This window comes from Thamnophis sirtalis, unplaced genomic scaffold, assembly GCF_051295495.1.
Source record: "Thamnophis sirtalis isolate CommonGarterSnake01/CBP01778 unplaced genomic scaffold, rThaSir2_p1.2 scaffold_19, whole genome shotgun sequence".
Taxonomy (NCBI): domain Eukaryota; kingdom Metazoa; phylum Chordata; class Lepidosauria; order Squamata; family Natricidae; genus Thamnophis; species Thamnophis sirtalis.
This window is the reverse complement of record NW_028261399.1, coordinates 250,356-268,250: the sequence shown is the minus strand read 5'-3', so window position 1 is coordinate 268,250 and position 17,895 is coordinate 250,356. Positions and strand designations below refer to the sequence as shown.

The following is a 17,895-nucleotide window of genomic DNA, read 5'->3' as shown; positions in this document are numbered from 1 at the left end:
CCTGTCTTTCTCATCTCAGACAAACATGGAGATATGACAAGTCAACCATCCGGGGAATCTTGGCTTAGGAGTGGCATGAGGAATTTAGCTTTGTTGCATGCCCAGCTGAATCACAGACCTCTTACACCCAGGGTGGCAAAGCAAAGGCTGGCCTTGATTTATGGATCCTTGCTTGTTTGCAAGCCAAAAGCCAGGATTCACGAGCTTGTGGGGAGGAAGCTTAAATAGACCATTGTTGGCTTGTTCATTTGTTTTACGGCAGTAGAATTAAACGCAAAGCTACTTCTAGCACGAGGCATGTGGGGGACCAGCTGGTGCAATACTTAAGGTAGTAAACAAGGAGCAGGGAAATCCCCTTTCAGCTGGGCTTTGAGACGGCCTACCTCGCAGGGATGTTGTTCTTGGCAGGAAAAGATTTGGACAGCGGCCTTGAGTTCTTTTGAGCCCAGAAACCGTACAAAATGAAATCATTTTCTCCAAGCGGCATAGAAATTGAACCGATGCTGGTGATTAGATCAGGGGTGTCCAATCTTAAGCCCTGTGGAGTTGAAGTTGAATTCTGGGAGTTGAAGTCCACATGTCTTAAAGTGGCCAAGGTTGGCCACCCCGGGGTTAATAATGACCCCTCAGTTGCCCTGTTAGCATCTGCTCAGCCTCCCACGCAGGAGCTGGAATTGCCACCGGGCAGCTACCAAAGGGAACCCAACCACAGATGCTCCCCGAAGAGAACCGGAGAAGCAAGGAAGAGTCAATCAATGCAGGCTTAACTCAGGCTTGGCTCTTCGACTGAGCCACACAGTGGTTTGTTTGTGGGAACTCGGCAACTGCTGTTTGCTAGCCTCAGCTTCCCGCTCAGGGTGATTCATAGCCCCAATGGACTGTGGTTTCTTCAGCAAACACGTTTGAAATCTTCTTTACACCTTTTTTTCCCTTGGATGCTCATCCTGCCTGGCATCTGCTGGGAATTTACCATAGCCTCGAGATGGGAAAGTGCTTAGGGCAATGGTTCTCAACCATAGCCACCTCAGAAGTGTGGCTTTCGGCTCCCAGAATTCCCCAGTCATCTCAATTTAAGATATAGGGACTTCAACTCCCAGAATTCCCCACTCAGCATGCTTCTAGATTCATGGACTTCAACTCCCAGAATTGTCCAGTCATTGTACTTTAAGAAATACGGACTTCAACTCCCAGAATTCCCCAGTCAACGTGCTTTAAGAAATATGGACTTCAACTCCCAGAATTCCCTAGTGGTTGTGCTTTAAGAAATATGGACTTCAACTGCCAGAATTTACAATTATCGTGCTTTAAAATATATGGACTTCAACTCCCAGAATACAACTGATTGGAGAATTCTGGGTGTTGAAGTCCACCCATCTTAAAGTTGCAAAGATCGAACAACACTATTCCAGAAGGCACAAGTCTATAAAACACACAGAGATCTTTCCTTTTTTAAAATTTTCCTGCAGCATAAGGGAGGGGGGTGGTTCAACACTCTTTCACAACTCCAGAAGCACCAAGAGGACACTGAAATAGGATAGGGTCTCTTGCTTGAGCAGGGGGCTGGACTAGAAGGCCTCCAAGGTCCCTTTCCAGGTCTATTCTGATTATCTTGGGAGGGGCTCTCTCTCTCTCTCTCTTTTTCTTCCACCCCCTCTCTATTTACCTATCATCTCTCCCCCCCCTCTCTCCTCCCTCCCTTCCTTGGCTAATTACTTCTGGATTACACTGAAGCTCCATCTGCTCACACCTCTCGTGAGCAAGGCTTGGCCAGCAAGCACCCAATGACATCAATGAAATGAGATGGGTGATCCATGGGTGTGTATTGTGGGGTGAGCAGCATCCGCCAGGCTCCAATTTTTCGTTTAGGGCCTGCCAGGATTCAGTTCTCCCTTCTGTGATACACAACCCACAATTCTGAGATTTCCCTTCCTACAAAAAGGCAGTCCTGGGGATTGTGCGAATGCAGGCCGAGAAAGTGGGTGCAGAGATAAGGATTAGGCCAATCGGGTTTTGGGTAGCCAAGATTGGCATCTGGGCAGTGTTTCCTACGCAGATTCCACCTGTTTTCGTCCTCCCAAGCCAGCCTGATAATTCTGCGTGAGTCAGAAAGTGTCCTTGTTTTTGGAAACAAGAAAGAAAGAAAGAAAGAAAGAAAGAAAGAAAGAAAGGAAGGAAGGAAGGAAGGAAGGAAGGAAGGAAGGAAGAAAGAAAGAAAGAGGGGGCTTAGCAGTGAGAAGATGGACTTTCAGGCACTTCCTGAATGACCATCTATACCGGAGTCTTTTTTGGAGGATTCTTTTGAATCTAAGCTGTCCCGAAGAGACAGTGACGTGGGAGGAACTCCACGGTCCCAGAGGTACCCGCAAAATCTCTGGGAACCTAAGGAAAGCCTTCCTAATCCAGTGGCTTCCGGATCGGCTAAACAATGCCGACTGTAACTGCGAAGACCCAGAGAGAGAGCAGAATATGAGCAGGTCGTTTGATGTGAGTTTTAAATCCTTTTTTTTGTTGGAAAGAGAGCACCCTAAATTTGGAAACTTAGTTTAAAATAAGGCTGAGAAGTGAGAAAAGCGGCGGAGATAAATGTTTGCCATTTGGAAGTTTATTTTTCTGTTCCTTTTTTCTAATTCCTAAGCCGGGCTGGACTTTCCTGTAATTTGAATCGGCTTTTTGCATTCCTTCTCTTTGTTGTCGACACCTTTAACTTTGAATTTATTGGGGCACTAAATCTTAAACTTAAAGTGCTTTGAAGATTGGTTTTTTTTTTCTTTGGCTTGCTTTTCTTCGTTGCCTTTTAGCCCTTTTGAGGTTTGTCTTTTTTTTTTACAATTAGTAATTAACAAACGGAATGGACTAAAACAAGCTGTAAATTACAAACTACAAGCCAACACTGCCATCTTGTGGACTTGGACTTTGTTATTAAAATCCCCCCTGTAATGTACTTGATTTACGTGTTTACGCAGCTGGCAAACTGAGATAAAACAGCAAAGCTGACCGTGACCTTGAAGAGACTCTTATCTTAGGGGGGGGGGAAAAAGAGTCCGGGAAAAATCATTTGTTTTAGCTTGTTGGCATCCTTTCATCTCCCAACACCATTCTCATATTACCGGCTGTGGAGATATCGACACCAAGTTTTTCTTTTTTGATCATCACCATCGACCTTTTGATCTTTTACATATATTTTTTTTCTCTTCTCTGTTTTGATTTTTTTTTAACCTCTGGATCACCTCTTGACTATCTACATTTTTTCTGCTTCTTTCTTTTCTCACTTGTAACTGAAGCACCCCTTCTCCCCTTTTTGGAGGGGGGGTATCTTCCTTTTTTTTTATTACTATTTCATACTCTCTTACTTATATATATATATATTTTATTGCACTCTACTGCATTTCATCCTTGAAACAAAAAAAAAAACCTTCCTCTTCTTTCCTTCCTTTTCTTTCCCTTCTCTCTTTTCCTTTCTTTTTTCCCTCCCCCCTTTTCTTATTTCCCCTCTCCCTCCTCTGTGTACTTTACGTACTTAATCCACTATACTTATAACCCTCTACCCTCTAATACTAATTGGCTATGAGTAGAAAAGCAGTTGCCCCTGGCTTTACATCAACCCCTGCCCCCTCACCTGCGGGAGGCCAGAGGACAACACAGATGACGTCTCATCAGGAAAAAGAGAAGGAAGCCAACTTTGAAACACTTATACAAATGATGCAGAAAATGCAAGCAGGAAACGATACCCTTGTAAAAAAAATGGAGGCAATGGAACAACAAAATCTAAGTATTGTACAAAAGGTTGATAATATGGAAGGAAAAGTAGAAAGTATACACAACTGGATGCTGAAATATGAAAATAGGATTCAAAAAATTGAAAATAAGATTCAAGAAGGAGAGAAGAAAACTGAAAAGCTAGAGATTAGACTAAGTGATGTAGAAAGAGAGAGCAGTGGAATATTAAGATGGGAGATGGACAGGTCTGAATTTTTTTTAAGATTCCAAAACATAGAAGAAGAAAAAGGAGAGGACTTAGTCCAGATAATTTCAAATATTTTGATAGATGTTCTGGGGATGTCCCAGGACCAAATAAAAGAAACAATTGATGAGACTTTTAGAGTATACACAAGGTATGCAATGAGAAATGCTCTTCCAAGGGAAGTGCATGTAAGATTTACTAAGAAAACAATTAAATCACAAATCCTACAGAAAATGAGAGACAGAAAATTAGAATATAAAGGAAAGGAGATTGTAGTACTTAAACAAATCCCAAGAGAGGTGAGAGAGAGGAGAAGAGAATATCAATTTCTGACCAAAGTATTGATAAAAAAAGGTGTTAACTACAGATGGCTCATACCGGAAGGTTTATTATGTACTTGGCAAGGACAAAGACACAGGATAGATACAATTGAGAAGGCAGAAGCTTTCTACGAAGAATACTTCAGAGAAACGGCGGAGAAAGCTGGGAAAGACGATGCAGTGATACAAATACTGGAACCACCTGTAACCGCGACCGAAAAAATAGAAGGAGCAGTAGGTGGAAGTGAGAAAGAAGGGGAGATAGGGAATGGGAGCTGCAAAGAAAAACGAGAACCTAGATCCACTAGAGCAATAAACCCTGTATATAAAGTATAAACATGGAAGAAAGAAAAATGATTACAATTAACATTAATGGACTCAATTCGGTAGCTAAAAGGAAGAAAGTATTTCATAAATTAGAGAAGTTACAACGACATAATTTGTCTGCAAGAAGTACATATCCAAAAGAAATATGAACATTTATTAACTCAACCAAAGCTTGGGAAAATGTTTTCATCATTGGCAAATTGTAAGAAAAGAGGAGTGGTCTTCTATATTAAAGGCAACATCCCAACAAAAGTAGTATACGCAGAGGAAGAGGGAAGAATTTTGATGGTGGAAATTATGGACACCAAAAAGACACTCCTAATTGGAATCTACGCCCCTAATGAAAAACAAGATGAATTCTACAAAAAACTACACAAAAAAGTTTTGGAACTAGACTATGCTGATATTTGTATGATGGGAGACTTTAATGGCATTGTGAATCCAAATATGGACTATAAAACACATAAAACAAAAAAATTAAACAGGAAGCCTCTGCCAAAATCTTTTTTCAGGATGACAGATGAACTAAATTTAAAAGATATATGGAGAGAAAGAAACGTTAAAAAAGAACAATATACCTTCTACTCAAATAGACATTCTTCACTCTCCAGAATAGATATGATATGGGTTTCAGCGGACCTGAGCTCCAACATAAAAGAAATTGAGATCGAAGCTAGCACCTGGGCGGACCATAATCCAATTTTAATTAAATGGAAAGGACAAAGGGTAAGATCTAGATGGACACTAAATAACACTATATTGAAAGAAAAAGAGTGTCACGCCCCACTCCATTCCATAATTAGGAAAGAAAACCAAGAGACTCCATGGGTTGGCAATCCAAAGTACTTTTACTAATTACAAATGGTAAGCGAGCAGCAGTGAAGCAAAATCTGAATAATATGGCGCGAAAGCAATTGATATATAGCAAAGCCCGTTCCCCCCCCTTAGGATCAAAGCTCCAGTCCAATCATAAGTCCTTCAAATGTCAGGTGTGAGATAACTTCAAAAGGACAGGCCAAGATGGAATGTGAAGGCCGTTGATGCAGGCGGGAAACACGTACGCATGCGCAATCCCAACGACTGGCACATCCTAGAACATTCCTCCAACAGTCCTCCAGCACATTAATTAAAACCCTCCCACATACACGCCCCCCCCTTCCCGTTTCATGGCAGCTGAAGCAGCAGCAAAGCAGAAGCTGACAAAGAGTTTGTACAAAAAATGGAAAAAGAGTTAGTCCTTTTTTTAAAAGAAAATAGGAAAGAAGATACGTCGTTGCAGAATCTCTGGGACACAATGAAGGCTGTTATTAGAGGTTTGACAATAGACTACACAAGGAAGAGAAACTCCAAAAAAAGACAAATGCATAAAGCTTTAGACAACGACTATAAAATACTTGAAAGAGATCTACAGAGAGCACCACAAAAAAAAGATGTTAAAATAAAGATGGACATAATTAAACACAAAATGGACTTATTAGAAAAGGAAGAACTGGCACAAAAAATTAGAGGTGCCAAACAGAATTATTTTGAAAATGCGAACAAACCAGGCAGGTGGTTAGCATATAAGATGAAAAAAGAGAGAGAAACAAAGAAAATACTACAACTAAGAGACAAACAAGGAGAAATTCAATATGGAAATACCGAAAAGAAAAAAATTATACATGATTACTACGTTAAACTTTATGAACAAGAGAAGGTGGAGGAGGGACGAGTCAAAAAGTATCTACAAGATGCCAATCTCCCCCAGGTACCAGATGAAACTAGAACAATGTTAGAAAGTAAAATAACAATGATGGAGCTAACAGAGGCACTTAAAAAACAAAATAATGGGAGAGCCCCAGGACCAGATGGTCTACCCGTGGAATTCTACAGAACATTTCAAGAAATATTGACCCTCCCACTCCTACAAGTCATGAATGAAGTGATGACTGAGAACCAAATACCGAAGTCATGGTCAGAAGCGTATATCACATTACTACCCAAGGAAGAGACTGATTTAACACAAATCAAGAATTATAGACCAATCTCTTTATTAAACTCAGACTACAAGCTATTTGCATCTATACTAGCTGAGAGACTTAAAAAATACTTAAATGGCTTCATCCATTCAGATCAAAATGGCTTTTTACCTAAAAGACAAATCAAAGACAATATGAGAATAATTTTGAATACCTTGGAATACTATGAGGCCCATCCAGAAAAACAATTGGCACTGATGTTCCTCGATGCGCAGAAGGCCTTTGATAATGTGAATTGGCAGTTTATGTTTTTGCAACTGGAGCAGATGAACTTTGGCAAGAAATTCACTCAAAGTATACGAACGATATACCAGAAACAAGCAGCAAAGATAATGGTAAATGGAGAACTAACAGAACCGATTGAAATAAAGAGAGGTACAAGACAAGGCTGCCCACTATCTCCGCTACTTTTTGTCCTAACACTAGAGGTCTTAAACAGAAAGATTAGAGAAGAAGAAGAAATAAGAGGAATGAAAATTAAGAGAGAAGAGTATAAACTGCAAGCGTTCGCAGACGACTTAGTTTTCATTCTTGAAGACCCATTAGAAACTGCACCCAAATTGTTAGAAAGAATAGAGGAATATGGAGAAGTAGCAGGCTTGAAAATAAACAAAGATAAAACAAAGATCATGACAAAGAATATCCCAGCTACACAAAAGGATCAGTTGTCAGAAATGTTGCAGATTCAAAACACAAGTAAAATTAAATATTTGGGGATACATTTATCACCTAGATGTAGCACTCTTAAAGAGGATAATTATACCAGATTAAAACGACAAATAGCAATCGATTTGGAGAAATGGGGAAACTTGCATTTATCAATGATGGGAAGAATTTCTACAATTAAAATGAACATTCTACCTAGAATTTTATATCTGTTTCAGACAATCCCAATTAGACTGGGTAAGGATTTTTTTCTAGACTTAAATAAAATAGTTTTGAAATTTATTTGGCAAGGGAAAAAAGCTAGAATAAAGCTTAAATTACTACAAGATGTTAGATCAAGAGGAGGTTTTGGTTTACCCGATTGGGAGCTATACTATCAGGCAGCAAACCTGATGTGGATTAAGGAGTGGATATCATTAAAAAACTCTAGATTATTGAACGTAGAAGGTCATGATTTGCTGTTGGGATGGCATGCCTTCTTATGGTATAAGGGAACTAAACCACATGGTTACTTTAGAAGACATTATATAAGGGAGGCATTGTTGTTAAATTGGGAAAAGATTAAAAAATTACATTATTTAAAAATTCCAGTCTGGACATCAACAATTGAAGCATTCTCGTATCCGATAATACATAAAAAGGAACAAACAGTTAGATATATAGAATTATTGAATGCAGAGGGTGAGCTCAAATCTAGTCAAGAGTTGAAGCAAGAAGGGATGGAAATGAACTGGTATTCATATGTACAGATACAATCTAGATATAATGAAGATAGAAAAACTAAAGGTCTATATAATAAAATGACTGAGCTAGATAAAATTCTAACAGGTACCGATGAAAAAGTAATTAAAAAACTATATGGATATTTATTGGAGTTTAAATTGCATGAAGAACAAGTTAAAGAAACTATGATTGCTTGGGGGAAAAATTTTAAGTATGGGATTGATTTAGAGAATTGGCAGAAATTGTGGTCTCAAAATTACAAAATGACAATGTCTACTGCATATAGAGAAAACTTGTATAAGATGTTTTATAGGTGGCATCTACCCCCGACCAGAATCGCAAGAATGTTTAAGAATAAATCAGAAAAGTGTTGGAAATGTCACCAGATACCTGGCTCATACTACCACATGTGGTGGACTTGCACTGAAGCCAAAAGATACTGGACTAAAATCCACATGTGGTTGGAGAAAATGATACATAAACAAATAGACTTTAAACCAGAGGTCTTTTTATTGGGAATTTTACCAGAAACCTACAATAAAGACTTAAAATATTTGATTGTAAATGTTGTAACAGCAGCCAGAATTGTATTTGCAAAAAACTGGAAAAATGAAACAATACCAAAAGAGGAAGAAATCATTCGAAAAATAATGGACTGTGCCGAAATGAGTAAATTGACATTTGAAATTAGAGAGCAAGAGGATGAACAATTTTATAAGATATGGGACCTGTTTTATCAATGGCTAAGGGAAAAAGAACAAAATTTTGGAAATGAAAAATGATATACTTATGCTTTAATTGGAAAAAGTAAATGATGATATAATTATGCTGTGAAATAATTCAACAATGATATAAGGAAGTACTAATATAAGGTCTGGTGATATAATGTATAAGCTTAAGAATTTATTATAATGATATTTCGCTGCTGATAAGGTAATTCTAGTAGGGGAACAAATGAAAACTGGTATATATAGGCAGCAATGCCTTGTTGAACAATGAAGGAATAAGATCTCTGTTTGAAGGTATGAAATGCAAGGTTAACAATGAATAGAAGTATATTCTCTGGGGGAAAACAATGCTAATGTTAACTGAATATATATGGTAGAAGGAAAATGAGACCTTTAGTTACATTAGAGGAAATATCTGAGATGGTAAACATTATTTGAAGATGTAGATGTTAAAACAACCGTAATCAAACGACATGCTGCATGTGATGATGGTTTTTTTTCTTTTTCTTTTTTTCTTTTTGTTTTTTTTTTGTTTTTTTTTCCCCTTCCCTTTTTAGACCTTTTTTGTCCTTTTTGGCCTTCCCCCCTCCCCCCACCCTTTTTTTTTTCTTTTCCCCTTCTCTTTTTGAACTTTTTTTTTTCTTTTGTCCTTTTTGGCCTCCCCTCCCTTCCCCCACCCTTTTTTTTTTCCCTTCTTCCTCTCTCCCTTGGTTTACTTTGTTGTTTTTTGTTTTTTAAACCCTAGCTTATTGTGGTGCTTATTAAATATACAATAGAGAGATACGGGATGTATAAACTTAGTAGGGATGCACCTGTGATTAAACGACATATTGTATGTGAAGATTGGTTTTCCCTCCCCCCCCCTTTTTTTTCTCTCCATCCTCTCCCTTTCCCATTGTTGTCTATGTAACAAAAAAATAAAAATAATTAAAAAAAGAAAGAAAGACAGACAGACAGACAGACAGACAGACAGAAAGAAAGAAAGAAAGAAAGAAAGAAAGAAAGAAAGAAAGAAAGAAAGAAAGAAAGAAAGAAAGAAAGAAAGAAAGGGGACCTCTTCCAGCCAAGACCCCTCTCCAAAAGCGGGGTGGGCTAAGCTCTCTCCAGTCCTAGCCAAGCCCCCCCACCACCACCACCCTCCCTTAGCCTGGAGGCTCCGAAGCAACCTCTGTCCCAGGCTCGTCCCGCTCAGAGGCTCCTCCGCTGGAGCCTCCGCACTCTGCACGTGCCCAGGAGCCCCCTCCCCATCCAGCCCCCGACTCACCCCACTCCAGAAACTGCTGGACGCTCCTCTCGCGGCGCAGCGGGGCGGCGCTGCATTCCTGGTGGACGCAGAGCAGGAGGTCGAGCAGCCCCTCCAGCCCCGCCGCCCCCTCGCCCCCCAGCAGAGCCCGCAGCCCGGCCGGGCGCCGCTCCAGCGGGCTGCACATGCTGGCTGTCGCGGCCGAGGAGGAGGAGGAGGAGGAGGACGCGGGCGCCGGGCCGGATCCTCCGCGGAGCCCGCAATGGGAGCAGCCTCAGCCCCGCCGCCCCGCCCCGATGAAGTCCACATGTCTTAAAGTGGCCAAGGTCGGCCACCCCGGGGTTAATAATGACCCCTCAGTTGCCCTGTTAGCATCTGCTCAGCCTCCCACGCAGGAGCTGGAATTGCCACCGGGCAGCTACCAAAGGGAACCCAACCACAGATGCTCCCCGAAGAGAACCGGAGAAGCAAGGAAGAGTCAATCAATGCAGGCTTAACTCAGGCTTGGCTCTTCGACTGAGCCACACAGTGGTTTGTTTGTGGGAACTCGGCAACTGCTGTTTGCTAGCCTCAGCTTCCCGCTCAGGGTGATTCATAGCCCCAATGGACTGTGGTTTCTTCAGCAAAGACGTTTGAAATCTTCTTTACACCTTTTTTTCCCTTGGATGCTCATCCTGCCTGGCATCTGCTGGGAATTTACCATAGCCTCGAGATGGGAAAGTGCTTAGGGCAATGGTTCTCAACCATAGCCACCTCAGAAGTGTGGCTTTCGGCTCCCAGAATTCCCCAGTCATCTCAATTTAAGATATAGGGACTTCAACTCCCAGAATTCCCCACTCAGCATGCTTCTAGATTCATGGACTTCAACTCCCAGAATTGTCCAGTCATTGTACTTTAAGAAATACGGACTTCAACTCCCAGAATTCCCCAGTCAACGTGCTTTAAGAAATATGGACTTCAACTCCCAGAATTCCCTAGTGGTTGTGCTTTAAGAAATATGGACTTCAACTGCCAGAATTTACAATTATCGTGCTTTAAAATATATGGACTTCAACTCCCAGAATACAACTGATTGGAGAATTCTGGGTGTTGAAGTCCACCCATCTTAAAGTTGCAAAGATCGAACAACACTATTCCAGAAGGCACAAGTCTATAAAACACACAGAGATCTTTCCTTTTTTAAAATTTTCCTGCAGCATAAGGGAGGGGGGTGGTTCAACACTCTTTCACAACTCCAGAAGCACCAAGAGGACACTGAAATAGGATAGGGTCTCTTGCTTGAGCAGGGGGCTGGACTAGAAGGCCTCCAAGGTCCCTTTCCAGGTCTATTCTGATTATCTTGGGAGGGGCTCTCTCTCTCTCTCTCTCTCTTTTTCTTCCACCCCCTCTCTATTTACCTATCATCTCTCCCCCCCCTCTCTCCTCCCTCCCTTCCTTGGCTAATTACTTCTGGATTACACTGAAGCTCCATCTGCTCACACCTCTCGTGAGCAAGGCTTGGCCAGCAAGCACCCAATGACATCAATGAAATGAGATGGGTGATCCATGGGTGTGTATTGTGGGGTGAGCAGCATCCGCCAGGCTCCAATTTTTCGTTTAGGGCCTGCCAGGATTCAGTTCTCCCTTCTGTGATACACAACCCACAATTCTGAGATTTCCCTTCCTACAAAAAGGCAGTCCTGGGGATTGTGCGAATGCAGGCCGAGAAAGTGGGTGCAGAGATAAGGATTAGGCCAATGGGGTTTTGGGTAGCCAAGATTGGCATCTGGGCAGTGTTTCCTACGCAGATTCCACCTGTTTTCGTCCTCCCAAGCCAGCCTGATAATTCTGCGTGAGTCAGAAAGTGTCCTTGTTTTTGGAAACAAGAAAGAAAGAAAGAAAGAAAGAAAGAAAGGAAGGAAGGAAGGAAGGAAGGAAGGAAGGAAGGAAGGAAGGAAGGAAGAAAGAAAGAAAGAAAGAAAGAGGGGGCTTAGCAGTGAGAAGATGGACTTTCAGGCACTTCCTGAATGACCATCTATACCGGAGTCTTTTTTGGAGGATTCTTTTGAATCTAAGCTGTCCCGAAGAGACAGTGACGTGGGAGGAACTCCACGGTCCCAGAGGTACCCGCAAAATCTCTGGGAACCTAAGGAAAGCCTTCCTAATCCAGTGGCTTCCGGATCGGCTAAACAATGCCGACTGTAACTGCGAAGACCCAGAGAGAGAGCAGAATATGAGCAGGTCGTTTGATGTGAGTTTTAAATCCTTTTTTTTGTTGGAAAGAGAGCACCCTATATTTGGAAACTTAGTTTAAAATAAGGCTGAGAAGTGAGAAAAGCGGCGGAGATAAATGTTTGCCATTTGGAAGTTTATTTTTCTGTTCCTTTTTTCTAATTCCTAAGCCGGGCTGGACTTTCCTGTAATTTGAATCGGCTTTTTGCATTCCTTCTCTTTGTTGTCGACACCTTTAACTTTGAATTTATTGGGGCACTAAATCTTAAACTTAAAGTGCTTTGAAGATTGGTTTTTTTTTTCTTTGGCTTGCTTTTCTTCGTTGCCTTTTAGCCCTTTTGAGGTTTGTCTTTTTTTTTTACAATTAGTAATTAACAAACGGAATGGACTAAAACAAGCTGTAAATTACAAACTACAAGCCAACACTGCCATCTTGTGGACTTGGACTTTGTTATTAAAATCCCCCCTGTAATGTACTTGATTTACGTGTTTACGCAGCTGGCAAACTGAGATAAAACAGCAAAGCTGACCGTGACCTTGAAAAGACTCTTATCTTAGGGGGGGGGAAAAAGAGTCCGGGAAAAATCATTTGTTTTAGCTTGTTGGCATCCTTTCATCTCCCAACACCATTCTCATATTACCGGCTGTGGAGATATCGACACCAAGTTTTTCTTTTTTGATCATCACCATCGACCTTTTGATCTTTTACATATATTTTTTTTCTCTTCTCTGTTTTGATTTTTTTTTAACCTCTGGATCACCTCTTGACTATCTACATTTTTTCTGCTTCTTTCTTTTCTCACTTGTAACTGAAGCACCCCTTCTCCCCTTTTTGGAGGGGGGGTATCTTCCTTTTTTTTTATTACTATTTCATACTCTCTTACTTATATATATATATATTTTATTGCACTCTACTGCATTTCATCCTTGAAACAAAAAAAAAAACCTTCCTCTTCTTTCCTTCCTTTTCTTTCCCTTCTCTCTTTTCCTTCCTTTTTTCCCTCCCCCCTTTTCTTATTTCCCCTCTCCCTCCTCTGTGTACTTTACGTACTTAATCCACTATACTTATAACCCTCTACCCTCTAATACTAATTGGCTATGAGTAGAAAAGCAGTTGCCCCTGGCTTTACATCAACCCCTGCCCCCTCACCTGCGGGAGGCCAGAGGACAACACAGATGACGTCTCATCAGGAAAAAGAGAAGGAAGCCAACTTTGAAACACTTATACAAATGATGCAGAAAATGCAAGCAGGAAACGATACCCTTGTAAAAAAAATGGAGGCAATGGAACAACAAAATCTAAGTATTGTACGAAAGGTTGATAATATGGAAGGAAAAGTAGAAAGTATACACAACTGGATGCTGAAATATGAAAATAGGATTCAAAAAATTGAAAATAAGATTCAAGAAGGAGAGAAGAAAACTGAAAAGCTAGAGATTAGACTAAGTGATGTAGAAAGAGAGAGCAGTGGAATATTAAGATGGGAGATGGACAGGTCTGAATTTTTTTTAAGATTCCAAAACATAGAAGAAGAAAAAGGAGAGGACTTAGTCCAGATAATTTCAAATATTTTGATAGATGTTCTGGGGATGTCCCAGGACCAAATAAAAGAAACAATTGATGAGACTTTTAGAGTATACACAAGGTATGCAATGAGAAATGCTCTTCCAAGGGAAGTGCATGTAAGATTTACTAAGAAAACAATTAAATCACAAATCCTACAGAAAATGAGAGACAGAAAATTAGAATATAAAGGAAAGGAGATTGTAGTACTTAAACAAATCCCAAGAGAGGTGAGAGAGAGGAGAAGAGAATATCAATTTCTGACCAAAGTATTGATAAAAAAAGGTGTTAACTACAGATGGCTCATACCGGAAGGTTTATTATGTACTTGGCAAGGACAAAGACACAGGATAGATACAATTGAGAAGGCAGAAGCTTTCTACGAAGAATACTTCAGAGAAACGGCGGAGAAAGCTGGGAAAGACGATGCAGTGATACAAATACTGGAACCACCTGTAACCGCGACCGAAAAAATAGAAGGAGCAGTAGGTGGAAGTGAGAAAGAAGGGGAGATAGGGAATGGGAGCTGCAAAGAAAAACGAGAACCTAGATCCACTAGAGCAATAAACCCTGTATATAAAGTATAAACATGGAAGAAAGAAAAATGATTACAATTAACATTAATGGACTCAATTCGGTAGCTAAAAGGAAGAAAGTATTTCATAAATTAGAGAAGTTACAACGACATAATTTGTCTGCAAGAAGTACATATCCAAAAGAAATATGAACATTTATTAACTCAACCAAAGCTTGGGAAAATGTTTTCATCATTGGCAAATTGTAAGAAAAGAGGAGTGGTCTTCTATATTAAAGGCAACATCCCAACAAAAGTAGTATACGCAGAGGAAGAGGGAAGAATTTTGATGGTGGAAATTATGGACACCAAAAAGACACTCCTAATTGGAATCTACGCCCCTAATGAAAAACAAGATGAATTCTACAAAAAACTACACAAAAAAGTTTTGGAACTAGACTATGCTGATATTTGTATGATGGGAGACTTTAATGGCATTGTGAATCCAAATATGGACTATAAAACACATAAAACAAAAAAATTAAACAGGAAGCCTCTGCCAAAATCTTTTTTCAGGATGACAGATGAACTAAATTTAAAAGATATATGGAGAGAAAGAAACGTTAAAAAAGAACAATATACCTTCTACTCAAATAGACATTCTTCACTCTCCAGAATAGATATGATATGGGTTTCAGCGGACCTGAGCTCCAACATAAAAGAAATTGAGATCGAAGCTAGCACCTGGGCGGACCATAATCCAATTTTAATTAAATGGAAAGGACAAAGGGTAAGATCTAGATGGACACTAAATAACACTATATTGAAAGAAAAAGAGTTTGTACAAAAAATGGAAAAAGAGTTAGTCCTTTTTTTAAAAGAAAATAGGAAAGAAGATACGTCGTTGCAGAATCTCTGGGACACAATGAAGGCTGTTATTAGAGGTTTGACAATAGACTACACAAGGAAGAGAAACTCCAAAAAAAGACAAATGCATAAAGCTTTAGACAACGACTATAAAATACTTGAAAGAGATCTACAGAGAGCACCACAAAAAAAAGATGTTAAAATAAAGATGGACATAATTAAACACAAAATGGACTTATTAGAAAAGGAAGAACTGGCACAAAAAATTAGAGGTGCCAAACAGAATTATTTTGAAAATGCGAACAAACCAGGCAGGTGGTTAGCATATAAGATGAAAAAAGAGAGAGAAACAAAGAAAATACTACAACTAAGAGACAAACAAGGAGAAATTCAATATGGAAATACCGAAAAGAAAAAAATTATACATGATTACTACGTTAAACTTTATGAACAAGAGAAGGTGGAGGAGGGACGAGTCAAAAAGTATCTACAAGATGCCAATCTCCCCCAGGTACCAGATGAAACTAGAACAATGTTAGAAAGTAAAATAACAATGATGGAGCTAACAGAGGCACTTAAAAAACAAAATAATGGGAGAGCCCCAGGACCAGATGGTCTACCCGTGGAATTCTACAGAACATTTGAAGAAATATTGACCCTCCCACTCCTACAAGTCATGAATGAAGTGATGACTGAGAACCAAATACCGAAGTCATGGTCAGAAGCGTATATCACATTACTACCCAAGGAAGAGACTGATTTAACACAAATCAAGAATTATAGACCAATCTCTTTATTAAACTCAGACTACAAGCTATTTGCATCTATACTAGCTGAGAGACTTAAAAAATACTTAAATGGCTTCATCCATTCAGATCAAAATGGCTTTTTACCTAAAAGACAAATCAAAGACAATATGAGAATAATTTTGAATACCTTGGAATACTATGAGGCCCACCCAGAAAAACAATTGGCACTGATGTTCCTCGATGCGCAGAAGGCCTTTGATAATGTGAATTGGCAGTTTATGTTTTTGCAACTGGAGCAGATGAACTTTGGCAAGAAATTCACTCAAAGTATACGAACGATATACCAGAAACAAGCAGCAAAGATAATGGTAAATGGAGAACTAACAGAACCGATTGAAATAAAGAGAGGTACAAGACAAGGCTGCCCACTATCTCCGCTACTTTTTGTCCTAACACTAGAGGTCTTAAACAGAAAGATTAGAGAAGAAGAAGAAGAAATAAGAGGAATGAAAATTAAGAGAGAAGAGTATAAACTGCAAGCGTTCGCAGACGACTTAGTTTTCATTCTTGAAGACCCATTAGAAACTGCACCCAAATTGTTAGAAAGAATAGAGGAATATGGAGAAGTAGCAGGCTTGAAAATAAACAAAGATAAAACAAAGATCATGACAAAGAATATCCCAGCTACACAAAAGGATCAGTTGTCAGAAATGTTGCAGATTCAAAACACAAGTAAAATTAAATATTTGGGGATACATTTATCACCTAGATGTAGCACTCTTAAAGAGGATAATTATACCAGATTAAAACGACAAATAGCAATCGATTTGGAGAAATGGGGAAACTTGCATTTATCAATGATGGGAAGAATTTCTACAATTAAAATGAACATTCTACCTAGAATTTTATATCTGTTTCAGACAATCCCAATTAGACTGGGTAAGGATTTTTTTCTAGACTTAAATAAAATAGTTTTGAAATTTATTTGGCAAGGGAAAAAAGCTAGAATAAAGCTTAAATTACTACAAGATGTTAGATCAAGAGGAGGTTTTGGTTTACCCGATTGGGAGCTATACTATCAGGCAGCAAACCTGATGTGGATTAAGGAGTGGATATCATTAAAAAACTCTAGATTATTGAACGTAGAAGGTCATGATTTGCTGTTGGGATGGCATGCCTTCTTATGGTATAAGGGAACTAAACCACATGGTTACTTTAGAAGACATTATATAAGGGAGGCATTGTTGTTAAATTGGGAAAAGATTAAAAAATTACATTATTTAAAAATTCCAGTCTGGACATCAACAATTGAAGCATTCTCGTATCCGATAATACATAAAAAGGAACAAACAGTTAGATATATAGAATTATTGAATGCAGAGGGTGAGCTCAAATCTAGTCAAGAGTTGAAGCAAGAAGGGATGGAAATGAACTGGTATTCATATGTACAGATACAATCTAGATATAATGAAGATAGAAAAACTAAAGGTCTATATAATAAAATGACTGAGCTAGATAAAATTCTAACAGGTACCGATGAAAAAGTAATTAAAAAACTATATGGATATTTATTGGAGTTTAAATTGCATGAAGAACAAGTTAAAGAAACTATGATTGCTTGGGGGAAAAATTTTAAGTATGGGATTGATTTAGAGAATTGGCAGAAATTGTGGTCTCAAAATTACAAAATGACAATGTCTACTGCATATAGAGAAAACTTGTATAAGATGTTTTATAGGTGGCATCTACCCCCGACCAGAATCGCAAGAATGTTTAAGAATAAATCAGAAAAGTGTTGGAAATGTCACCAGATACCTGGCTCATACTACCACATGTGGTGGACTTGCACTGAAGCCAAAAGATACTGGACTAAAATCCACATGTGGTTGGAGAAAATGATACATAAACAAATAGACTTTAAACCAGAGGTCTTTTTATTGGGAATTTTACCAGAAACCTACAATAAAGACTTAAAATATTTGATTGTAAATGTTGTAACAGCAG

At 39.3% G+C, this 17,895-nt stretch overlaps 1 protein-coding gene across 1 annotated transcript in view; it reads right to left on the bottom strand.

Moving 5' to 3' along the window:
* The window catches only part of LOC148042272 (serine/threonine-protein kinase MRCK gamma-like), a 38,868-nt gene extending 28,695 nt beyond the window's left edge, over nt 1–10,173 (bottom strand). The window contains exon 1 of the mRNA XM_087703069.1: nt 10,008–10,173. Within this exon, the coding sequence (XP_087559195.1) occupies nt 10,008–10,173 (166 nt within the window). The remainder of the gene's footprint in view (nt 1–10,007) is intronic.
* Between the last annotated feature and the right edge of the window lie 7,722 nt (nt 10,174–17,895).